The 26,721-nt window shown below is 44.2% G+C and overlaps 1 protein-coding gene across 1 annotated transcript; it reads left to right on the top strand.

Moving 5' to 3' along the window:
* Nucleotides 1-656: 656 nt before the first annotated feature.
* On the top strand, nucleotides 657-2,237 carry LOC123108289 (4-hydroxyphenylacetaldehyde oxime monooxygenase-like). Its single transcript, XM_044530111.1, has one exon. The coding sequence runs from the start codon at nucleotides 676-678 to the stop codon at nucleotides 2,197-2,199; it is 1,524 nt and encodes a 507-aa protein (XP_044386046.1). The 5' UTR covers nucleotides 657-675; the 3' UTR covers nucleotides 2,200-2,237.
* Nucleotides 2,238-26,721: the final 24,484 nt, after the last annotated feature.

Raw genomic sequence — 26,721 nt, forward strand, 5'->3', positions numbered from 1 at the left:
TGCCCCCAACCAGTTGTGTGATTGGCAACAAAAATGGGTATGCAACCAATCTCTAGTCAACATTTAACAGTTGCCAAAAATTTGGCATGCCATTTTTTGGCATCAAACCTATTACCCTCCTAATCTTCATCTCTAACTTTCTGTGTGATTGGCAACGAAAATTGGTATGCAACCATTCTCTTGCCAACATTTAACAGTTGCCAAAATTTGGCTTGCCAATTTTTGGCATCAAACTAATTAGCCTCCTAATCTCCGCCCCCAACCTATTGTGTGATTGACAACGAAAATGGGTATGCAACCAATCTCTAGCCAACATTTAACAGTTGCCAAAATTTGGCATGCCAATTTTTGGCATCAAACCAATTAGCATCCTAATCTCTACCCCAAATTGTTTGTGTGGTTGACAACGAAAATTAATATGAAACGAATCTCTAACCAACATTTAATAGTTGCCAAAATTTGACACTGTCAATTTTTGACATCAAACCAATTAGCTTCCTAATCTCCACCCTCCTCCCAATTTTCAGGGGGATGTGGGCCCCTCGTCATTCTTTCTTCCAATCAATGGCTTCCAATCATAAGGTCCTTGCCAGTCACTTTATAAACCCCCGACGACCGTCGACGAGCAGCAGCACCTCGTCGGTGAGCGAGCTAGCTGAACCTCCAGCCGAGACGATGGATATCTCACTACCCCTCCTCCTCCTAGCCGGCATCCTCATCCCCGTCATCTCGTACCTGCTGGTGACGAACCGCAGCACTGAGGAAGGGCGGCTGAAGCTGCCGCCGGGCCCGAAGCGGGTGCCGGTGCTCGGCAACCTGCACCAACTGGGCCCTCTACCGCATCGCAACCTGCGCGACCTGGCCGGGCGGCACGGCCCCGTCATGCTACTCCGCCTCGGCGCGATGACGATGGTGGTGGTCTCGTCCGCGGCTGCGGCGCGCGACGTCATGAAGGCCCATGACGCCGACTGTTGCAGCCGCCCCGCGTCGCCGGGACCCGCGCGGCTCTCCTACGGGCGCAAGAGCGTCTCCTTCTCGCCATACGGCGCCTACTGGCGCGACATGCGCGGACTCTTCGCCGCGGAGCTCCTCGGCGCGCGCGGTGTCGAAGCCTCCTGGGCCGCACGGCGGGAGCAGGTGGACAGGCTCATGGCCGCCCTGGGCGACGCTGCGGGGCCGGTGTCGTTGGACGAGCACGTGTTCCGTGTCGCCGATGGCGTGATCGCCACGGTGGCGTACGGGAGTGTGTACGGCGCGGAGGCGTTCGCGGGCAAGTACGAGCGGTTCCAGCACGTGCTACAGGAGGCCGTGGACATGTCGGCCAGCTTCTCCGCCGAGGACTTCTTCCCCAACACCGCCGGCCGCTTCCTCGACCGGCTCGCCGGCATCATCGCGCGCCGGGAGAGGATCTTCAGAGACCTCGACGGCTTCTTCGAGGAAGTGCTGGAGCAGCATCGAGACCCCACGCGCCCCAGGCCGGAGAGCGGCGGCGGCGACCTGGTGGATGCCCTCGTCAGAATCTGCGAGGAGCACGGCTTCACGAGGGACCACGTCAAGGCTGTCCTCCTGGACGCGTTCATCGGCGGCATCGACACGAGCTCTGTGACGATCCTGTGGGCGATGTCGGAGCTGATCCGGAAGCCGCAGGTGCTGAAGAAAGCGCAGGAGGAGATCAGGGCCGTGGTCGCCGGCAACGAGCAGCGGGTGCAATCGGACGACCTGCCGAAGCTGACCTACCTGAAGATGGTCGTCAAAGAGACCCTGCGGCTGCACCCACCGATTACGCTGCTTCTGCCGCGGGAGACGCTTCGGAGGGTGGAGATCGGCGGCTACAACGTGCCAGCGGGGTCGCGGGTGCTCGTGAACGCGTGGGCCATCGGGAGGGACCCCGCGAGCTGGGGGCAGGACGCGGAGGAGTTCAAGCCGGAGAGGTTCGAGGCCGGCGGGAGGCACGACAAGGTGGACTTCCGTGGCGCTCACTTGGAACTGATGCCGTTCGGCGCCGGCCGGCGAATCTGCCCCGCACTGGTCATGGGGGTGGCGAACGTGGAGTTCACGTTGGCCAACATGTTGTATGGCTTTGAGTGGGAGCTGCCGAAGGGGACGTTGGCCGAGAAGGTGAGCATGGAGGAGGCCGGTAGGCTGACCTTCCACCGCAAGACGCCGCTGGTGCTCGTGCCTACCCCATACGTAGTGTGACAAGCTCTGCTGCTCTGGTAGTGGTATATCGAGTTATACATCTGGCAAATATATCTTGAGTGAATTTAGTTGAACAAATGAAGAAAATTGATACATGCGCGCGTCTTTGGCTGGTAACATGAATCACTCTTTTTTATGTTTTGAGTTCCAGCACAAATTTGCTCCGAGTTTATACATCGGGTCTTGCGACATTATGGCCAGAACTTGAACTTACACCGTCATTTGGGAGAAAAATTGAAGTGATAATTACACTGTCATTACAGTGTACTAACAATGATATCTTGAGAGTTACAGTCTAGATACATACAATTCAAAGTTAAAATTAGCACTGAAACTTCTAAAATTATAGTGTATTTTACATACGTACTGTTTGTAAATTACACTTATAGATAATCTGTGATTACAGTGTATTTACGCAGAACTTACACTGATACTGTGTAAATATTAGAGTGGCATTACTGGACTTCCAAAAAATACAGTGAAAATATTACAATGGCCAAACCGATTGCACTCATGACCCACTTCCAAAACAACAAAACAGTGGTACATGAAAACAAAGTAGAGCACAACAAAAATGTAGAACAAAAATGGCACTGTGATTACATGAGTACGCTTTCAAATTATGAAAAAACTGCTGCATATTAGCACAACAAGAACTGCAGATTGCCACTGTAAAAGAACTGTAGAGTACCACTGTAAATTAGTGTAATTTTGTCAAGCCTTATTTGTAATTTATAGTAGTACATTTACAGTTTTACGGTGGAATGACAGTGTAAATGTGCAGTTGAATTACGCTGTAAATCTGTAGGTTTGCAGTTTTCACACTAAGAGAGTGCTATCATCTAACTTTGACAAACCCCAAAACTATATAGAAAAATGATGTTACCCAACAAAGACAAACCAACCTAACAAAAAACAAAAAATGCACTGAAAAATACGTTGTAACTGCTGCGACTTACAGTGAGTTGCACAAGAATCACAGTGTAATTTCCTTGTGATTTACACAGTATCAGTGAACCACAGATAGCAACCAAAGTTGAGGATCCGGCAATAGCATGGTGTGAACCACACATAAATGATAGATCAAATTTAACTAAGTAATTGCATGCACGCACCGAGAGATCTTGAAGTAGGAAGATGAGCTATTGCTGTGGATACGTACTAACCTGGTTCGACAGCCATTGCAATTCCCCGAATCAATCCACCTGAATCAGGCTCCAGCACCATAGATGAGGCCTGTGGATTACAACGAACATGAACAAAGGGGAAATGAGGTTGTACAAATTTACCAACATAAATACCATTAACAGGTGCTTTGCTCTATGGTTTTTCTGTTCCCTCATTTTGAACGCTGGGCTTATAATTTAGTTCTGATGAATAATTCAATTTTGAAAATCACTCGCTACAATCAATCAAAATACATGCACCAAATGAGAACTAAGAAAAGTATCATACCTTCACATTTGCATTCCTACAAAGTGAGGCATGCCCAAATACAGAGGGGACTTGAAAATTATAGGACAAACAAGAATTGATCTGTGATGAAAGAAATACCTTCAAATAGATGACTCTGATATGCACCGTCCTCACGTCGTTCATTTAGAATAGAAAAGCTGAATAGATGGTGGTTACTCTAAGTCAACTCTGGACTGTGTGAAAGAATATTAGACCCGAGTAAATAATCTCACACTGTAACAATTAGAACTATGAGCAATTTGAAGATGTTGTGTTTAAGCATATTAATCTCAGCCAAGAAATCATTGAAGGTGAAAGCAGTGACTCACCTTGCAATGCAGCTGAATCAGCCAACCAATTGGAACTGAGGTCTAATTGATCAAGCTAGAGAACCTGCGTTTATTTGAGAGCACAAAGAACAATATCAATAGAAATATAATCTGTAATGCAGAATTGGGGGGAATGGTGGAGGGACCATCGGCAGAAGAGGGAAGACAAGTGACCTGAGTGTCAACCATGGCTGTCGTTTAAGGTTTTGTAGAAGCAGGAGCGAAGAGGGTAGACAGTGGACATTATATGGACGCGAGATTAAAGGAGGAGCGTGAACCGACAATGTAACTGACCTGAACACATCGATTGCCATTACTGGCCTCTTGTAACCGTGATTCAATTACTGAAACGACGGAGTCGAATCGACAATGGACGGTCTGCTGCCTTGGGAACTGTCTGCGTTCCACATTTCTGGCCGTCGGATCACATGCGCTGGACGTTTCTTGCCGTTCGTTCAATCTAATCCCACTTGGGCCCCAAAGAGGCAAACTGTCTGATGGATGCTACTCCGGTAGAAAAAAACGGAGCCATGTGGTTGATGGGGCCAAAAATAAGCCCATGTAGCAGGGGGCTACGATCGGAATAGCAACATGTAAAGATGCATTTGGAAAACAGGTGTTGTGCTGAAATTTTTCGAGTTTGCTTCCCTTTGTCAAAAAATTATGAGAATGCAAATAAGCTGCAGCTTGAAAAGGAATTTGGTAAGCTACAATATGTATTGTAATCAAGCTGCAGTTTACTTACTATGGAGAGCCTGGATTGCATCTAGATAAGTTTCTTCTTCATTTAAGTTGATTCAATATGCAAACTTAGAGCCCAGTAGATCAGTTCTACTTTATATATGACAAATATTAGCACCAACTTGTGAAAATGAGGGGCACATTGATGCACACGATCAATTCTGTTCGTCTAAACATATACTCCATCTGTTAAGTAATATAAGACGTTTTAGATCAGTAAAGTAGTAATCTAAAATGTCTTGCATTATTTTACAGCAGAGTATATAATGTAATACCCATTATTTCTTATTTTCATTGTTACCACCAATTTTGTCATGGAGGTGATTATTTTGTAAAATTACAAAGAACATGCGCAAATCATGTCTAATTGCTCAAAAAGCGTCAATGGATTACAACTAATTATTTGTCAGAGAAAGCAAACACTTGAGAGCAAATGATTTCCTAATGTGATACTCTAATTGTATTGGAAACTTAATTCATCCTCATGCACTTCAAAATATTTTGCGTTAGAGTTTTATGACTTATTTTTCACGCGACATCTTTTTATATACATCGAAGGGGACGGCAGTGTTCCTATGTTGAGCCTAGCCTGCCAGCAGTTACAAGCATGTGATGGCGTGCCTACGTGCCTGATGATCACTGAGCAAAGTAAAAACCCTTATGTACAATGGTTCACGCTATGCCCTCCCAAGCAATGAGCAAAGTAGGTGTCTTGGTATACAATGTTTTTATTGGGTCATGTCGTAACACTTGTGTGTTTCTGGTGTATTTTGCACAATGTTGTTAACTAGTAAACTTGCACATGCAATGCACGTATCCGCCCAAAGAAAATCCTTGCTCATAGAACCCTTTTAAGCCATCTATGCTCATAAAACCCTTCTAGGCCATCTATATTCTATTGTCTGGAGAACAACATGCCATGTATATTGGCTATTGCAGAAGTTAAAAGAGTTGGCTAGAGACAACTTTGCTAAATTCAGCAATATATATGTGTGTCTTAGGGCAATCTCCAATGCACCTCATCATTGTTAGCAAGTGGAACCACTATGCAGCCACTGTGTTTAGGTAATTAGGAAAAAAAGAATATATATGATTAAACATGCTGACTGCCACCACGAGGGCCTTGCTTGGGTCGACTGTTTTCGCCCGGCTGGCCATATGTGACACTTTGCGTCCTCTGTGCCCTGTGCCTTGCTATGTACTCTCTCCTTCCATATATCTCTTTTGCCCCTTGTAATACCCCCTGACCATCCTGGCAATTTGGGCATTTTAAAATTCAAAAAGTTATATTGGATTTACAATGGGATCACCAATCGGAAAATTATGATTTACTCAACTATTGATTCAACATCACTCGGCAACATAATGGGCGTGGTAGGCGAAAAAATATAACAACCTGAATTGTAATGAACAAAGGATCTAGCTGACAATGTTAAGTGGGCACAAGGACAACTGAATCTTCAGAATTAGTGATTGCAGCAATATAACATGACATAGAAAACAATAATCAACCTGACCCTACTTCCTAGTTTGATTTCAACAAAGTATTAGAAGAGTCATGTTAAATTGAATTTTGAACTATACCATATGAAAAGCCGACCGAGGCTAATTGCCCATCTTGTAGTTTCATGTAAAATTTATACAGAAAGTTCATCAGAAAATTTGGTGCCCATTTTTCTAGCAAAATTGATCAAATAGAAAGAAGGCAAGCTAACTGCTATAGGTCAATCAAAAGCTTACACACCATGTTTCAAGAAAACATAGAAATAATCCAATTGAGTAGCATCAAACAAATGAAAGCTTGCAGTCGAGTGATACAGATATGGTGGATGATTGCATATAACTAAAACATGTAACATAAGGGAAAGAGTTTTGTAAAGAATGCACATAACCTATTTAATCGTATTCCTTCTACTCTTACATCCAAACGTTACACAATCCGTGTGGAAAGAACTGATAATAAATTCATACATGACATGCTATGTGTAAGCTATATATGAAACAAGATCAAGATTCAAAGAGGTATATGTTATATTTGTAAGAAATTGTCTACCTTTAATTATAATTCACAAAATACCCGATTCAAGTGACTACCTTGATTGAAGAACTAACTGGTTACAGATTTAACAACTGACATTCCTATCCACCCTTGCTTCCCTTGAGTCTTGACATAGACAATATTCATCTTACAAACAAGAAATAGCTTTATAAGGAGGTAACACTTAGGATCAAAAGCTTGCAGATCAAATTCTATAGAGCTTAAAAAAAATCTTGGCAGACAACATGGGCACAGCTCTCTATCTAAAACCATTCTTAAGAGAACAGAAAAACACTAGTAGAAAAGGGGGCAAAGGTCCAGGTCGGGTCAGCCCATTAGTCCCGGTTCAGTCCAGAACCGGGACCAATGGTGGCATTGGACCCGATTCGTGAGCCCAGGGGCCGGCCGGGCCATGTGGGCCATTGGTCCCGGTTTGTCTGGACCTTTTGGTCCTGGTTGGTGGGACGAACCGGGACCAATGGGCCTCGCTCCTGGCCCACCACCATTGGTCCCGGTTGGTGGCTTGAACCGGGACCAAAGGCTCCCCTTTAGTCCCGGTTCATGCCACCAACCGGGACAAATGAGGTGCCTATATAAACCCCCTCGCGTAAGAGCAGAGCACATTGCTCTGTTTTTTCTGGCCGAGGGGGAGAGGGCTTGGTGGTGCTCTAGCTCATCTCCTATGCACACAAGGTGTTCGATGAAATGCCCGAGCCACACTACTTAAGCTTTCTCCTCTCCAAGCTCGACCTCCAAGCTCCATTTTCCTCAATATTTGTCTAGGTTTAGCGGCCCGTCATGCCCCGTCCCCGTCTTTGTTGGGGAACGTAGTAATTTCAAAAAAATTCCTACGCACACGCAAGATCATGATGATGCATAGCAACAAGAGGGGAGAGTGTGATCTATGTACCTTTGTAGATCGACAACGGAAGCGTTAACTTGGTTGATGTAGTCGTACGTCTTCACGGCCCGACCGATCAAGCACCGAAACTATGACACCTCCGAGTTCTTGCACACGTTCAGCTCGATGACGATCCCCGGACTCCGATCCAGCAAAGTGTCGGGGAAGAGTTCCGTCAGCACGACGGCGTGGTGACGATCTTGATGTTCTACCGTCACAGGGCTTCGCCTAAGCACCGCTACAATATTATCGAGGATTATGGTGGAAGGGGGCACCGCACACGGCTAAGAATAAGATCACGTGGATCAACTTGTGTGTCTAGGGGTGCCCCCTGCCCCCGTATATAAAGGATCAAGGGGAGGAGGCCGGCCGGCCACATATGGCGCGCCAAGGAGGAGTCCTCCTCCTAGTAGGAGTAGGACTCCTACTAGGAGGGGGAAAGAAGTGGGGAGGGAGAAGGAAAGAGGGGGCGCCGCCCCCCCTCTCCTAGTCCAATTCAGACCAGGGGGAGGAGGCGCGCGGCCCACCTTTGGCTGCCCCCCTCTCTCTCCACTAAGGCCCATATGGCCCATTACTTCTCCCAGGGGGGTTCCGGTAACCCTCCGGCTCTCCGGTTTTTCTCCGAAATCACCCGGAACACTTCCGGTGTCCGAATATAGCCGTCCAATATATCAATCTTTATGTCTCGACCATTTCGAGACTCCTCGTCATGTCCGTGATCACATCCGGGACTCCGAACAAACTTCGGTACATCAAAATGCATAAACTCATAATATAACTGTCATCGAAACCTTAAGCGTGCGGACCCTACGGGTTCGAGAACAATCTAGACATGACCGAGACACGTCTCCGGTCAATAATCAATAGCGGGACCTGGATGCCCATATTGGTTCCTACATATTCTACGAAGATCTTTTATCGGTCAGACCGCATAACAACATACGCTGTTCCCTTTGTCATTGGTATGTTACTTGCCCGAGATTCGATCGTCGGTATTCTATACCTAGTTCAATCTCGTTACCGGCAAGTCTCTTTACTCGTTCTGTAATACATCATCCCACAACTAACTCATTAGTTGCAATGCTTGCAAGGCTTAAGTGATGTGCATTACCGAGAGGGCCCAGAGATACCTCTCCGACAATCGGAGTGACAAATCCTAATCTCGGAATACGCCAACCCAACATGTACCTTTGGAGACACCTGTAGAGCTCCTTTATAATCACCCAGTTACGTTGTGACGTTTGGTAGCACACAAAGTGTTCCTCTGGCAAACGGGAGTTGCATAATCTCATTAGTCATAGGAACATGTATAAGTCATGAAGAAAGCAATAGCAACATACTAAACGATCGGGTGCTAAGCTAATGGAATGGGTCATGTCAATCAGATCATTCAACTAATGATGTGATCCCGTTAATCAAATAACAACTCTTTGTCCATGGTTAGGAAACATAACCATCTTTGATTAACGAGCTAGTCAAGTAGAGGCATACTAGTGACACTCTGTTTGTCTATGTATTCACACATGTATTATGTTTCCGGTTAATACAATTCTAGCATGAATAATAAACTTTTATCATGATGTAAGGAAATAAATAATAACTTTATTATTGCCTCTAGGGCATATTTTCTTCAGTCTTCACCGCCGTCGATCACCCACGCCGAGCTCATCGCCGGCACCACCGTGGTGAGCCTCTTGTTCTTATCTTCTTTCTGAAAGGAAAAAATATTCTTACTTGTATGTTTACATAGATACTTGTATTATTTTTTTACTTTTATTATTGCATCTTATATAGTGCGATGGTTTTGGTATCCGCCCCCGTCGTCCCTCGTCCTGTCTATGATTCGGATGTGGTATATATATTATGTTTATAACTATTGGTTCATTTATTGTTTATGAAAATTATGCCGACCAACGTGACATAGATTTTTTTATGTAGGATGTATGTGAATCGGAAATTCCAGCCGATCCTATTGTCGAGAGATTAAATTTAGTTGAAGAATAAAACGATTTGTTGAAGGAAAAAATAATAAAAATTGAGGAGGAGAAGATGATATTGGAGTTGCATGTTGCGGATGTCGTCGATGATCACAAGATCAAGATGGATGCAATGCGCTTGAAGATTAGAAAGATTAGAAAATATGCCATTCATACCGAGGCTTGGTATCATTATGCCGTTGGATCAATTGTTACCTTGGTTGCGATTATGATCGCATTTGTTTTCACATTGAAATGTTTTACATAGTTTCAATGTATGGTTTAATTAATTAGATGCTCTGAAGAGCTATATGTTGTTAGATGAGAACTATGTATGTACTTTGGTTTTAATGTGATGATGAACTTCTATTAATTTGGACACTTAATTATATATAACGCACGCAGATGAACCGTCAATGGATGTACGGTGACAGACACGCCTCCGAGTACATTAAGGGCGTGCATGAGTTTCTCGATGCGACTGAGGCAAACAAGCAGAATGGTTTTATATGTTGTCCATGCACTGAATGTGGGAATACGCGGTCTTATTCTAACCGGAAAATCCTTCACTCCCACCTGCTTTACAAGGGTTTCATGACACACTATAATGTTTGGACGAGGCACAAAGAAATAGGGGTTATGATGGAAGACGGCGAAGAAGAAGAGTACGATGACAAGTATGTGCCCCCTGAATACAGTGATGCTGCAACAGGGGGAGCTGGTGAAGATCAAGAGGAACCAGACGATGTGCCCAATGATGCTGCAACAGGTGAAGCTGCTAAAGATCAAGAGGAACCAGATGATGTGCCCAATGATGACGATCTCCGCCGGGTCATTGTCGATGCAAGGACGCAATGCGAAAGTCAAAAGGAGAAGCTGAAGTTCGATCGCATGTTAGAGAATCACAAAGAAGGGTTGTACCCCAATTGCGAAGATGGCAACACAAAGCTCGGTACGGTACTGGAATTGCTGCAATGGAAGGCAGAGAATGCTGTGGCTGACAAAGGATTTGAGAAGCTACTGAAAATATTGAAGAAGAAGCTTCCAAAGGATAACGAATTGCCTGACAGTACATACGCAGCAAAGAAGGTCGTATGCCCTCTAGGATTGGAGGTGGAGAAGATACATGCATGCCCTAATGACTGCATCCTCTACCGCGGTGCATACAAGGATCTGAACGCATGCCCGGTATGCGGTGCATTGCGGTATAAGATCAGACGAGATGCCCCTGGTGATGTTGACGGCGAGCCCCCCCAGGAAGAGGGTTCCTGCGAAGGTGATGTGGTATGCTCCTATAATACCACGGTTGAAACGTTTGTTCAAAAACGAAGAGCATGCCAAGTTGATGCGATGGCACAGTGAGGACCATAAGAAAGACGGGAAGTTGAGAGCACCCGCTAACGGGTCGCAGTGGAGAAAAGTCGAGAGAAAGTACTGGGATGAGTTTGCAAAGGACCCAAGGAACGTATGGTTTGCTTTAAGCACGGATGGCATTAATCCTTTTGGGGAGCAGAGCAGCAATCACAGCACCTGGCCCGTGACTCTATGTATGTATAACCTTCCTCCTTGGATGTGCATGAAGCGGAAGTTCATTATGATGCCAGTTCTCATCCAAGGCCCTAAGCAACCCGGCAACGACATTGATGTGTACCTAAGGCCATTAGTTGAAGAACTTTTACAGCTGTGGAATGGAAATGGTGTACGTACGTGGGATGAGCACATACAGGAGGAATTTAACCTAAAGGCGTTGCTGTTCGTGACCATCAACGATTGGCCTGCTCTCAGTAACCTTTCAGGACAGACAAACAAAGGATACCACGCATGCACACACTGTTTAGATGACACTGAAAGTATATACCTGGACAAATGCAGGAAGAATGTGTACCTGGGCCATCGTCGATTTCTTCCGACCAACCATCAATGTCTAAAGAAAGGCAAGCATTTCAAAGGCGAGACAGATCACCGGAAGAAGCCCGCCATGCGTACCGGTGATCACGTACTTGCTATGGTCAATGATTTACACGTAATATTTGGAAAGGGTCCCGGTGGACTAGCTGTTCCTAATGACGCTGAGGGACACACACCCATGTGGAAGAAGAAATCTATATTTTGGGACCTACCCTACTGGAAAGACCTAGAGGTCCTCTCTTCAATCGACGTGATGCACGTGACGAAGAACCTTTGCGTGAACCTGCTAGGCTTCTTGGGTGTGTATGGGAACACAAAAGATACACCCGAGACACGGGAGGACCTACAACGTTTGCACAAAAAAGATAGCATGCCTCCGAAGCAGTATAAAGGTCCTGCCAGCTACGCTCTTACGAAAGAAGAGAAAGAAATCTTCTTTGAATGCCTGCTCGATATGAAGGTCACGACTGGCTTCTCATCGAATATAAAGGGAATAATAAATATGCTAGAGAAAAAGTTTCAGAACCTAAAGTCTCATGACTGCCACGTGATTATGACGCAACTGCTTCCGTTGCATTGAGGGGTCTCTACCGGAAACGTCCGATAGCCATTGTGAAGCTATGTGCATTCCTCAATGCAATCTCTTAGAAGGTGATCGATCCAGAAATCATACCAAGGCTAAGGAGTGATTGTTGGGGCATGTAGTAATTTCAAAAAAATTCCTACGCACACGCAAGATCATGGTGATGCATAGCAACGAGAGGGGAGAGTGTTGTCTACGTACCCTCGTAGATCGACAGCGGAAGCGTTATGACAACGCGGTTGATGTAGTCATACGTCTTCACGGCCCGACCGATCAAGCACCAAAACTATGGCACCTTCGAGTTTTAGCACACGTTCAGCTCGATGACGATCCCCGGACTCCGATCCAGCAAAGTGTCGGGGAAGAGTTCCGTCAGCACGACGGCGTGGTGATGATCTTGATGATCTACCGTCGCAGGGCTTCGCCTAAGTACTGCTACAATATTATCGAGGAGTATGGTGGAAGGGAGCACCGCACATGGCTAAGAAAATGATCACGAGGATCAACTTGTGTGTCTAGAGGTGCCCCCTTGCCCCCGTATAAAGGAGCAAAGGGGGGAGGCCGGCCGGCCCTTGGGCGCGCATAGGAGGAGGAGTCCTCCTCCTAGTAGGAGTAGGACTCCCCTCTTTCCTACTCCTACTAGGAGGGGGAAAGGAAAGGGGAGAGGCAGAAGGAAAGGGGGGCGTCGCCCCCCCTCTCCTAGTCCAATTCGGACCAGAGGGGGAGGTGGCGCGCGGCCCACCCTGGCCGCCCCTCTCTCTCTCTCTCTCTCCACTAGGGCCCACCCTGGCACTCCGGTTTTCTCCGAAATCACCCGGAACACTTCCAGTGTCCGAATATAGCTGTCCAATATATCAATCTTTATGTCTCGACCATTTCAAGACTCCTCGTCATGTCCGTGATCATATCCGGGACTCCGAACAAACTTCGGTACATCAAAATATATAAACTCATAATGAAACTGTCATCGTAACGTTAAGCGTGCGGACCCTACGGGTTCGAGAACAATGTAGACATGACCGAGACATGTCTCCGGTCAATAACCAATAGCGGAACCTGGATGCTCATATTGGTTCCCACATATTCTACGAAGATCTTTATCGGTCAGACCGCATAACAACATACTTTGTTCCCTTTGTCATCGGTATGTTACTTGCCCGAGATTCAATCGTCGGTATCTCAATACCTAGTTCGATATCGTTACCGGCAAGTCTCTTTACTCGTTTCGTAATACATCATCTCGCAACTAACTCATTAGTTGCAATGCTTGCAAGGCTTATGTGATGTGCATTACCAAGAGGGCCCAGAGATACCTCTCCGACAATCGGAGTGACAAATCCTAATCTCGAAATACGCCAACCCAACATGTACCTTTGGAGACACCTGTAGAGCTCCTTTATAATCACCCAGTTACATTGTGACGTTTGGTAGCACACAAAGTGTTCCTCTGGTAAACGGGAGTTGCATAATCTCATAGTCATAGGAACATGTATAAGTCATGAAGAAAGCAATAGCAACATACTAAACGATCGGGTGCTAAGCTAATGGAATGGGTCATGTCAATCACATCATTCTTCTAATGATGTGATCCCGTTAATCAAATGACAACACATGTCTATGGTTAGGAAACATAACCATCTTTGATTAACGAGCTAGTCAAGTAGAGGCACACTAGTGACGTTTAGTTTGTCTATGTATTCACACAAGTATTATGTTTCCGGATAATACAATTCTAGCATGAATAATAAACTTTTATCATGATATAAGGAAATAAATAATAACTTTATTAGTGCCTCTAGGGCATATTTCCTTCAGTCTCCCACTTGCACTAGAGTCAATAATCTAGATTACACAGTAATGATTCTAACACCCATGGAGCTTTGGTGTTGATCATGTTTTGCTCGTGGAAGAGGCTTAGTCAACGGGTCTGCAACATTCAGATCCGTATGTATCTTGCAAATCTCTATGTCTCCCACCTGGACTAGATCCCGGATCGAATTGAAGCGTCTCTTGATGTGCTTGGTTCTCTTGTGAAATCTGGATTCCTTTGCCAGGGCAATTGCACCAGTATTGTCACAAAAGATTTTCATTGGACCCGATGCACTAGGTATGACACCTAGATCGGATATGAACTCCTTCATCCAGACTCCTTCATTTGCTGCTTCCGAAGCAGCTATGTACTCCGCTTCACATGTAGATCCCGCCACAACGCTTTGTTTAGAACTGCACCAACTGACAACTCCACCGTTTAATGTAAACACGTATCCGGTTTGCGATTTAGAATCGTCCGGATCAGTGTTAAAGCTTGCATCAACGTAACCCTCTTTGTCACCTCCATATATGAGAAACATATCCTTAGTCCCTTTCAGGTATTTCAGGATGTTCTTGACCGCTATCCAGTGATCCACTCCTGGATTACTTTGGTACCTCCCTGCTAGACTTATAGCAAGACATACATCAGGTCTGGTACACAGCATTGCATACATGATAGAGCCTATGGCTGAAGCATAGGGAACATCTTTCATTTTCTCTCTATCTTCTGCAGTGGTCGGGCATTGAGTCTTACTCAATTTCACCTGCAAGAATCCTTTCTTTGCTTGATCCATTTTGAACTTCTTGAAAACTTTGTCAAGGTATGTGCTTTGTGAAAGTCCAATTAAGTGTCTTGATCTATCTCTATAGATCTTAATGCCCAATATGTAAGCAGCTTCACCGAGGTCTTTCATTGAAAAACTCTTATTCAAGTATCCCTTTATGCTATCCAGAAATTCTATATCATTTTTGATTAGTAATATGTCATCTACACATAATATCAGAAATGCTACAGAGCTCCCACTCACTTTCTTGTAAATACAGGCTTCTCCAAAAGTCTGTACAAAACCAAATGCATTGATCACATTATCAAAGCGTTTATTCCAACTCCGAGAGGCTTGCACCAGTCCATAAATGGATCGCTGGAGCTTGCACACTTTGTTAGCTCCCTTTGGATCGACAAAACCTTCTTGCTGCATCATATACAACTCTTCTTCCAGAAATCCATTCAGGAATGCAGTTTTGACATCCATCTGCCAAATTTCATAATCACAAAATGCGGCAATTGCTAACATGATTCGGACAGACTTAAGCATCGCTACGGGTGAGAAGGTCTCAACGTAGTCAATCCCTTGAACTTGTCGAAAACCTTTTGTGAAAAGTCGAGCTTTGTAGACAGTAACATTACCGTCAACGTCAGTCTTCTTCTTGAAGATCCATTTATTCTCAATTGCTTGCCGATCTTTGGGCAAGTCAACCTAAGTCCACACTTTGTTCTCATACATGGATCCCATCTCAGATTTCATGGCTTCAAGCCATTTTGCGGAATTTGGGCTCACCATCGCTTCTCCATAGTTCGTAGGTTCATCATGATCTAGTAGCATGACTTCCAGAATAGGATTACCGTACCACTCTGGTGCGGATCTTACTCTGGTTGATCTACGAGATTCAGTAGTATCTTGTTCTGAAGTTTCATGATCATCATCATTACCTTCCTCACTAATTGGTGTAGGTGTCACAGAAACCGGTTTCTGTGATGTAATACTTTCCAATAAGGGAGCAGGTATAGTTACCTCATCAAGTTCTACTTTCCTCCCACTCACTTCTTTTGAGAGAAACTCCTTCTCTAGAAAGTTTCCGAATTTAGCAACAAAAGTCTTGCCTTCGGATCTGTGATAGAAGGTGTATCCAACAGTTTCCTTTGGATATCCTATGAAGACACATTTCTCTGATTTGGGCTCGATCTTATCGGGATGAAGCTTTTTCACATAAGCATCGCAACCCCAAACTTTCAGAAACGACAACTTTGGTTTCTTGCCAAACCACAGTTCATAAGGCGTCGTCTCAACGGATTTTGATGGTTCCCTATTTAATTTGAATGCGGTCGTCTCTAAAGCATAACCCCAAAATGATAGCGGTAAATCAGTAAGAGACATCATAGATCGCACCATATCTAGTAAAGTACGATTATGATGTTCGGACACACCATTACGCTGTGGTGTTCCGGGTGGCGTGAGTTGCGAAACTATTCCGCATTGTTTCAAATGTACACCAAACTCATAACTCAAATATTCTCCTCCACGATCAGATCGTAGGAATTTTATTTTCTTGTTACGATGATTTTCAACTTCACTCCAAAATTCTTTAAACTTTTCAAATGTTTCAGACTTATGTTTCATTAAGTAGATATACCCATATCTGCTTAAGTCATCTGTGAAGGTGAGAAAATAACGATATCCGCCATGAGCCTCAACATTCATCGGACCACATACATCTGTATGTATGATTTCCAACAAATCTGTTGCTCTCTCCATAGTACCGGAGAACGGTGTTTTGGTCATCTTGCCCATAAGGCACGGTTCCCAAGTACCAAGTGATTCATAATCAAGTGGTTCCAAAAGTCCATCAGTATGGAGTTTCTTCATGCGCTTTACACCGATATGACCTAAACGGCAGTGCCACAAATAAGTTGCACTATCATTATCAACTCTGCATCTTTTGACTTCAACATTATCAATATGTGTGTCACTACTATCGAGATTTAATAAGAATAGACCACTCTTCAAGGGTGCATGACCATAAAAGATATTACTCATATAAATAGAACAACCATTATTCTCTGATTTAAATGAATAACCGTCTCGCATCAAACAAGATCCACATATAATGTTCATGCTCAACGCTGGCACCAAATAACAATTATTTAGGTCTAATACTAATCCCGAAGGTAGATGTAGAGGTACGTGCCGACCGCGATCACATCGACTTTGGAACCATTTCCCACGCGCATCGTCACCTCGTCCTTAGCCAATCTTCACTTAATCCGTAGTCCCTGTTTCGAGTTGCAAATATTAGCAACAGAACCAGTATCAAATATCCAGGTGCTACTACGAGCATTAGTAAGGTACACATCAATAACATGTATATCATATATACCTTTGTTCACCTTGCCATCCTTCTTATCCGCCAAATACTTGGGGCAGTTCCGCTTCCAGTGACTAGTCTATTTGCAGTAGAAGCACTCAGTCTCAGGCTTAGGTCCAGACTTGGGTTTCTTCTCTTGAGCAGCAATTTGCTTGCTGTTCTTCTTGAAGTTCGCCTTCTTCTTCCCTTTACCCTTTTTCTTGAAACTGGTGATTTTGTTAACCATCAACACTTGATGCTCCTTTTTGATTTCTACCTCCGCAGCCTTTAGCATCGCGAAGAGCTCGGGAATTGTCTTATTCATCCCTTGCATATTATAGTTCATCACGAAGCTTTTGTAGCTTGGTGGCAGTGATTGGAGAATTCTGTCAATGACGCAATCATCTGGAAGATTAACTCCCAATTGAATCAAGTGATTATTATACCCAGGCATGTTGAGTATATGCTCACTGACAGAACTATTCTCCTCCATCTTGTAGCTATAGAACTTATTGGAGACTTCATATCTCTCAATCCGGGCATTTGCTTGAAATATTAACTTCAACTCCTGGAACATCTCATATGCTCCATGACGTTCAAAACGTCGTTGAGTCCCGATTCTAAGCCGTAAAGCATGGCACACTGAACTATCGAGTAGTCATCAGCTTTGCTCTGCCAGACATTCATAACATCTGGTGTTGCTCCAGCAGCAGGCCTGGCACCCAGCGGTGCTTCCAGGACGTAATTCTTCTGTGCAGCAATGAGGATAATCCACAAGTTATGGACCCAGTCCGTGTAATTGCTACCATCATCTTTCAACTTTGCTTTCTCAAGGAACGCATTAAAATTCAACGGAACAACAGCACGGGCCATCTATCTACATTCAAACATAAACAAGCAAGATACTATCAGGTACTAAGTTCATGATAAATTTAAGTTCAATTAATCATATTACTAAAGAACTCCCACTTAGATAGACATCCCTCTAATCCTCTAAGTGATTACGTGATCCAAATCAACTAAACCATGTCCGATCATCATGTGAGATGGAGTAGCTTCATTGGTGAACATCACTATGTTGATCATATCTACTATATGATTCACGCCCGACCTTTCGGTCTCCGTGTTCCGAGGTCATATCTGTATATGCTTGGCTTGTCAAGTATAACCTGAGTATTCCGCGTGTGCAACTGTTTTGCACCCGTTGTATTTGAACGTAGAGCTTATCACACCCGATCATCACGTGGTGTCTCAGCACGAAGAACTTTCGCAACGGTGCATACTCAGGGAGAACACTTCTTGATAATTAGCGAGAGATCATCTTAAAATGCTACCGTCAATCAAAGCAAGATAAGATGCATAAAATATAAACATCACATGCAATCAATATAAGTGATATGATATGGCCATCATTATCTTGTGCCTGCGATCTCCATCTTCGAAGCACCGTCATGATCACCATCATCACCGGCCCGACACCTTGATCTCCATCGTAGCATCGTTGTTGTCTCGCCAATCTTATGCTTCTACGACTATCGCTACCGCTTAGTGATAAAGTAAAGCATTACAGGGCGATTGCATTGCATACAATAAAGCGACAACCATATGGCTCCTGCCAGTTGCCGATAACTCGGTTACAAAACATGATCATCTCATACAATAAAAGTTAGCATCATGTATTGACCATATCACATCACAACATGCCCTGCAAAAACAAGTTAGACGTCCTCTACTTTGTTGTTGCAAGTTTTACGCGGCTGCTACGGGCTTTAAGCAAGAACCAATCTTACCTACGCATCAAAAACCACAACGATATTTGTCAAGTTGGTGTTGTTTTAACCTTCGCAAGGACCGGACGTAGCCACACTAGGTTCAACTAAAGTTGGAGAAACTGACACCCGCCAGCCACCTGTGTGCAAACCACGTCGGTAGAACCAGTGTCGCGTAAGCGTACGCGTAATGTCGGTCCGGGCCGCTTCATCCAACAATACCGCCGAACCGAAGTATGACATGCTGGTAAGCAGTATGACTTATATCGCCCACAACTCACTTGTGTTCTACTCGTGCACAACATCAACGCATAAAACCTAGGCTCGGATGCCACTGTTGGGGAACGTAGTAATTTCAAAAGATTTCCTACGCACACGCAAGATCATTGTGATGCATAGCAACGAGAGGGGAGAGTGTTGTCTACATACCCTCGTAGACCGATAGCGGAAGCGTTATGACAACGCGGTTGATGTAGTCGTACGTCTTCACGGCTCGACCGATCAAGCACCGAAACTACGGCACCTCCGAGTTTTAGCACATGTTCAGCTCGATGACGATCCCCGGACTTCGATCCAGCAAAGTGTCGGGGAAGAGTTCCATCAGCACGACAACATGGTGATGATCTTGATGTTCTACCGTCCCAAGCCTTCGCCTAAGCACCGCTACAATATTATCGAGGAGTATGGTGGAAGGGAGGACCGCACACGGCTAAGAAAACGATCACGAGGATCAACTTGTGTGTCTAGAGGTGCCCCCTTGCCCCCGTATATAAAGGAGCAAAGGGGGGAGGCCGGCCAGCCCTTGGGCGCGCCAAGGAGGAGGAGTCCTCCTCCTAGTAGGAGTAGGACTCCCCTCTTTCCTACTCCTACTAGGAGGGGGAAAGGAAAGGGGAGAGGGAGAAGGAAAGGGGGGCGCCGCCCCCCTCTCCTAGTCCAATTCGAACCAGAGGGGGAGGGGGCGTGCGGCCCACCCTAGCTGCCCCTCTCTCTCTCCAATAGGGCCCATAAAGCCCATTACTTCTCCCGGGGGGTTCCGGTAACCCTTCGGCACTCCGGTTTTCTCCGAAATCACCCGGAACACTTCCGGTGTCCGAATATAGCCGTCCAATATATCAATCTTTATGTATCAACCATTTCGAGACTCCTCGTCATGTCCGTTATCATATCCGGGACTCCGAACAAACTTCGGTACATCAAAATATGTAAACTCATAATGAAACTGTCATCGCAACGTTAAGCGTGCGGACCCTATGGGTTCGAGAACAATGTAGACATGACCGAGACATGTCTCCGGTCAATAACCAATAGCGGAACCTGGATGCTCATATTGGCTCCCACATATTCTATGAAGATCTTTATCGGTCAGACCACATAACAACATACTTTGTTCCCTTAGTCATCGGTATGTTACTTGCCCGAGATTCGATCGTCGGTATCTCAATACCTAGTCAATCTCGTTACCGGCAAGTCTCTTTACTCGTTTCGTAATACATCATCTTGCAACTAACTCATTAGTTGCAATGCTTGCAAGGCTTATGTGATGTGCATTACCGAGAAGGCCCAGAGATACCTCTCTGACAATCAGAGTGACAAATCCTAATCTCGAAATACGCCAACCCAACATGTAACTTTGGAGACACCTGCAGAGCTTCTTTATAATCACCCAGTTACGTTGTGACGTTTGGTAGCACACAAAGTGTTCCTCCGGTAAACGGGAGTTGCATAATCTCATAGTAATAGGAACATGTATAAGTCATGAAGAAAGCAATAGCAACATACTAAACGGTCGGGTGCTAAGCTAATGGAATGGGTCATGTCAATCACATCATTCTCCTAATGATATGATCCTGTTAATCAAATGACAACACATGTCTATGGTTAGGAAACATAACCATCTTCGATTAACGAGCTAGTCAAGTAGAGGCACACTAGTGACATTTAGTTTGTCTATGTATTCACACAAGTATTATGTTTCCGGATAATACAATTCTAGCATGAATAATAAACTTTTATCATGATATAAGGAAATAAATAATAACTTTATTATTGCCTCTAGGGCATATTTCCTTTAGTGATGTGGTGCAATGTCTTGTCAGTTTCGAGCTGGTGTTCCCACCATCCTTCTTCAATATCATGACGCACGTCCTAGTTCATCTAGTCGACGAGATTGTCATTCTGGGGCCCGTATTTCTACACAATATGTTCCCCTTTGAGAGGTTCATGGGAGTCCTAAAGAAATATGTCCGTAACCGCGCTAGGCCAGAAGGAAGCATCTCCATGGGCCATCAAACAGAGGATGTTATCGGGTTTTGTGTTGACTTCATTCCTGGCCTTAAGAATATAGGTCTCCCTAAATCGCAGTATGAGGGGAGACTGACTGGAAAAGGCACTCTTGGAAGTGACTCAATAATATGCAGGGAGGGATATTCTTGGTCTCAAGCACACTACACAGTTCTACAGAACTCTACCTTGGTGACCCCGTATGTCGATGAACACAAGAACAGTCTGCGCTTCAAACACCCAGAGCAGTGCGACGACTGGATTACATGTGAACACATCGGGACTTTCAGCAGTTGGTTGGAAACACGTCTCAGAGGTGACAACACTGTTTGTGATGAGCTGTACTTGTTGTCCAGGGGACCATCTTTGACTCTATTGACTTACAAAGGATACGAGATAAATGGGAATACATTTTACACGATCGCCCAAGATCGAAAGAGCACCAACCAAAACAGCGATGTCCGCTTTGATGCAGCAACTGAGAGCGGAAAGGACACATATTATGGTTACATAGTGGACATATGGGAACTTGACTACGGACATGATTTTAAGGTCCCTTTGTTTAAGTGCAAATGGGTCAATCTGTCAGGAGGCGGGGTACAGGTAGACCCACAGTACGGAATGACAACAGTGGATCTGAAAAATCTTGGGTACACTGACGAACCGTTCGTCCTAGCCAATGATGTGGCACATGTTAGCTATGTGAAGGACATGTCTACCAAACCGACAAAAAGAGAAGATAAGGAAGCGAATACATCATACGATGAGCCAAAGTGCCACATAGTTCTTTCAGGAAAAAGGGATATCCTGGGAGTGGAGGGCAAGACAGACATGTCTGAAGATTATGAAAAGTTTCATGAAATTCCTCCCTTCAATGTCAAGGCTGGCCCAAGCATCCTGATAAACGATGAAGATTATCCATGGTTACGGCGCAATAAGCAAATGACACAAGCGAAGAAAAAGTGAAGACTTTCTCCCGCAACTATTATGATGATACCATGTCAACTTTGTAACACACGACTATGCTATGCCAACTTTTTCAGAGTTCATTTGAAAACTATGAATTTAGGTCGAATTTTCTGTATAGGTGCATCTATGTTCATTTTTTTAGTAAAGTTAATCACAAACTTGTGATTCACACAAATTTCAAAGAATTCAAATCTTAACTATTCAAATTTGAAAACCAATGGCACTTACAGAAAGTTTATAATTTTTCTAAAACTAATGGCACTAACAAAAAGATTATAATTTTGCTGACCTAAAAGCAAAACGAAATAAAAATAAAGCAAAAAACAAAAGAAAAATAAATAATGCAGAAAACAAAACAAAAATCTAGAAAAAAATAAAAATAGCAACAATAAGTATTTTTTGTAAATAGAAACAAAATAAAATAAATAAAGCAACAAAGAAAACAAAAAAACTAAAAAAGTGTTTTCAATTTTGAAAACTAATGGCACTAACAGAAAGTTTATAATTTTTCTAAAACTAAAAGCAAAAAGAATTAAAAATAAAGCAAAAAACAAAAGAAAATAAATAATGCAGAAATCAAAACAAAAAAACTGGAAAAAAATAGCAACAATAAGTATTTTGTTGTAAGTAGAAACAAAATAAAATAAATAAAGCAACAAAGAAAAAAACAAAAAAAGTGTTTTCAAATTTGAAAACTAATGTCACTAACAGAAAGTTCATAATTTTTCTAAAACTAAAAGCAAAAAGAATTAAAAAATAAAGCAAAAAAACAAAAGAAAATAAATAATGCAGAAAACAAAACAAAAAACTGGAAAAAAATAGCAACAATAAGTATTTTGTTGTATGTAGAAACAAAATAAAATAAATAAAGCAACAAAGAAAAAAAACAAAAAAAGTGTTTTCAAATTTGAAAACTAATGGCACTAACAGAAAGTTCATAATTTTTCTAAACTAAAAGCAAAATAGAATTAAAAATAAAGCAAAAAACAAAAGAAAATAAATAAGACAGAAAACAAAACAAAAAAACTGGAAAAAAAACTATTTTTCTAGTAAAGTTAATCACAAACTTGTGATTCACATAAATTTTAAAGAATTCAAATTTTAACTATTTAAATTTGAAAACTAATGGCACTAACAGAAAGTTTATAATTTTTCTAAAACTAAAAGAAAAAAGAATAAAAAATAAAGCAAGAATCAAAAGAAAATAAATAATTCAAAAAAAAACAAATGCTGGAAAAAATAAAAATGCCACCTATTGGGCCACACGGCCTGCATACGACTAGAAACCCATATGTACATGGGCCAGGATGCAGGCCCGCAGGCCCAATAGGTCCAACAAGGCAGTGACAAGGGCAGGCAAGTATTGCCTGCATATTAGAGAGGAGCTCAGCACCTGAGCCGCAATGCAGCTTATAAACAGGTGCTGAGCTCTCTCAGCTAGCGAGGTGGGACTAAACTTCCCACCGCACCGCGCCAGGCCTTTGGTCTCGGTTGGTGGCTCCAACCGGGACTAAAGGGGGCCATTGGTCCTGGTTGGTGGCTCCAACCGAGACCAATGCCCCCCTTTAGTCCCGGTTGGTGCCACCAACCGGGACCAAAGGCCGTCGCTTCCCGCCCTTTGGGCTGCTGAAAAGAGGCCTTTGGTCCCGGTTGATGGCACCAACCGGGACTAAAGGGGGGCATTGGTCCCGGTTTGTGTCACGAACTGGACCAAAGCCTTTCCTATATAACCAAACACTTGGGAAATTTCCCCCCACTCGCCATTCTTCTCCAACGCCGCCAGGCTGCTGCGCTGCTCCTCGACGCCGGCCCCTGCCCCGACGTCGCCGTCGCCTCCCCTAGCCGCCCGAGGTCGCCGCCCGCTCACCGTCGCCCGTGCCCTTGCCCGACGCCGTCGCCGCTCTCCGCCCTGCCCCGACGCGCGTCGCGCGCCCCGGCTCGCCCATCGTCGTCGCCTTGCCCCGCCCGTCGCCGTCGCCCTGCCCCTCCATTGGCCCGGCCGGCGCCCCTCCCCTGTTTTTTCATATATGATATGCTTGTGTATATTGTGTATATTGCTTCTTTGTGTATATTATGTATATATGTCAGTATATATATTGTGTATATTGCTTTTTTCAGATTTTTTTCATATATATGTTTGTATTTTGTATTTTGCTTTTTTATAAAAATGTATACATGTTTGTATGTTCTCTGTGTATATATGTTCATATATGCAAAAGTTAGATTTAAATATTTAGAAAAGGATTATCTATATATGTTCTCTGATTTAGTACATTTTAGGTTAGTTTCATTTCTAGAAAAGTTTTATATATTTAGGAGAGGAAAAAGGAAAATAAGAAGAGGAAAAAGGAGAATAAGAGGAGAGGAAGAAAAGGAAGAGGAGAAGAAGAAAGGAATAGAGGAGAAGAAGAAAAAAATAGAATTTTTTCTATTTTTTTCTTCTTCTCCTCTATTCCTTTCTTCTTCTCCTCTTTTTTTCTTCTTTTTTTCTTCGATCTTCTCCTCTACTCCTTTCTTTTTCTCCTCTTTTTATTTCTTCTTCGTATTCTTATGTTTTATCGGGTCTGTCGTCGTTGATATACCCCTCCTGATAACTTCAACACGAGGGGGGTCGATATACCCCCTCCCGATAACTTCAACACGAGGGGGGGGTCGATATACCCCCTCCCGATAACTTCAACACGAGGGGGGGGTCGATATATATACCACCTCCCGATAACTTCAACACGAGGGGGGGGTCGATATACCCTAAATAGCAAGTATCGTCGGTGTGAGATACATGTGGCCGTCGGTGTCGGACACTACATCCACGTCCCACAAGTGACGTGGGCTTCGATGCCCACGTCACTTGTGGGACGTGGATGTAGTGTCCGACACCGATGGCCACATGTATCTCACACCCACTATACTTGCTATTTAGGGTTTCCTCTACCGCTCGGTGACCCTCGACAACCCTCGTTCCCGATAAAAAAAAGAGGAAGAAGAAGAAAAAAAGAGGAGAAGAAAGAATAGATGAGTTTACTCCTCTATTCTTTCTTCTCCTCTTTTTTTCTTCTTCCTCTTCTTTTTTTATCATTGAAGCGTTGTCGAGGCCACCTCAAACCCTAGAGAAGCAGCGTCGAGGCCACCCCAAACCCTAGAGAAGCAGCGTCGAGGCCACTAATTAATATTAGTTCTACGTTTGCCACTAATATATCCATCTGTCATGTTTGAATAATAATTGCCATGTTGTAAATATTTGTAGAAACTATGGACACCGCCCGAGACGAAGTATAAGAAGAGTTGTTGGGGGACATAATTGCACGAGGAAGTGATGCCGTCTGCTCGTTGTTTCTCAACAACACCGATGGTCTGGAAGCAGCTGGCTATGATTATGATGGCTCCGGTGACCTAATGCTGGTGCAAGAAGGAGACCGTGAGGACGGCTCCGGTGACCCAATGCCGGTGCAAGGAGACCGTGATGACGTCTCCGGTGACCGAACCGAGTCCGGCCAGGTATATATATTAGTTAAGCTTGTGCTGACTAGCTAATTGATGCATTCATTGTTTTGGTATGTACACATATTAATTAAGTCTTTGTTCTTTTTTCTAGCCCTTCGGATCGAGCACAACTTCGGTAAAGAGACGAGGCCCGAAGAGAAAGTTGAGCTCGGATGAAAGGTTTGAGATCATAGCAATCGCGACTGACGGCCAACCGATTGAACCCATTCGGACAAAGAACGCATTTGTTGCTCAATGTGGGGTTCTGGTTAGGGACAAGATCCCGATCAGCATCCAACAATGGTTAAAGCCGGCTACAGAAGACCCTGAGGTGTCTTATGTCAATGATATGCAGAAAAATGATCTTTGGACTGAGCTGAAGTCAACTTTCACCCTACCACCAGAGGATGATCCGGAGAAGCCAGTTAAAGAGCAATTAATCAAGTCGTTTGCTCTTAAGAGGATGGCAGAACTATTCATGAGGTGGAAGAAAGAGCTGAATAAGTTTGTCGAAAATAAAGAGACACCAGAATTCAAGGGCAGATATGAGAAGATCAGAGATCACTGGCCCGCATTTGTGGCCCACAAGACATCGGAAAAGAGTAAGAAGATGTCGGCGACAAACAAGCAAAATGATGCGAAGAAGAAGCATCACCATCGCACGGGGTCAGGTGGCTACCTCGCAGCCCGACCTAAGTGGGCCAAGACTAAGAATGATCTAGTTGATAAAGGGATCGAACCAGAGACAATTAACTGGCCAGACCGTTGCCGGACTTGGTTCTTCGGGGCTGGCGGAAACTTGGACCCTGTATCAGGGAAGTGCATTTGGAAGGACGAGCAAATGGAAATACCAGTCAAGAGGCTTAAGCACTATATCGAAGCAGCGCATCAAGGGACGTTCGTTCCAGACAGAGAGAACGACGAGCTCACAATGGCCCTCGGGAATCCTGAGCACCCTGGACGGACACGAGGCACGCCAGGGTCCATTTCATGGAAGGCTGGATTTCCGGACGCAGGCGGTTACAAATGCCACGAGAGGAGGAAGAAAGTGGAGCAGACCCAACTGCAGGCGCTGCACGCTAGGGCACAAGCGATAGAGGAACGAGAAGCAAATCGCAGCAAACGAACTGCCGAAGCTTCCCCTGAAGCTACCTCGCC

Source organism: Triticum aestivum, chromosome 5A, assembly GCF_018294505.1.
Source record: "Triticum aestivum cultivar Chinese Spring chromosome 5A, IWGSC CS RefSeq v2.1, whole genome shotgun sequence".
Taxonomy (NCBI): Eukaryota; Viridiplantae; Streptophyta; class Magnoliopsida; order Poales; family Poaceae; genus Triticum; species Triticum aestivum.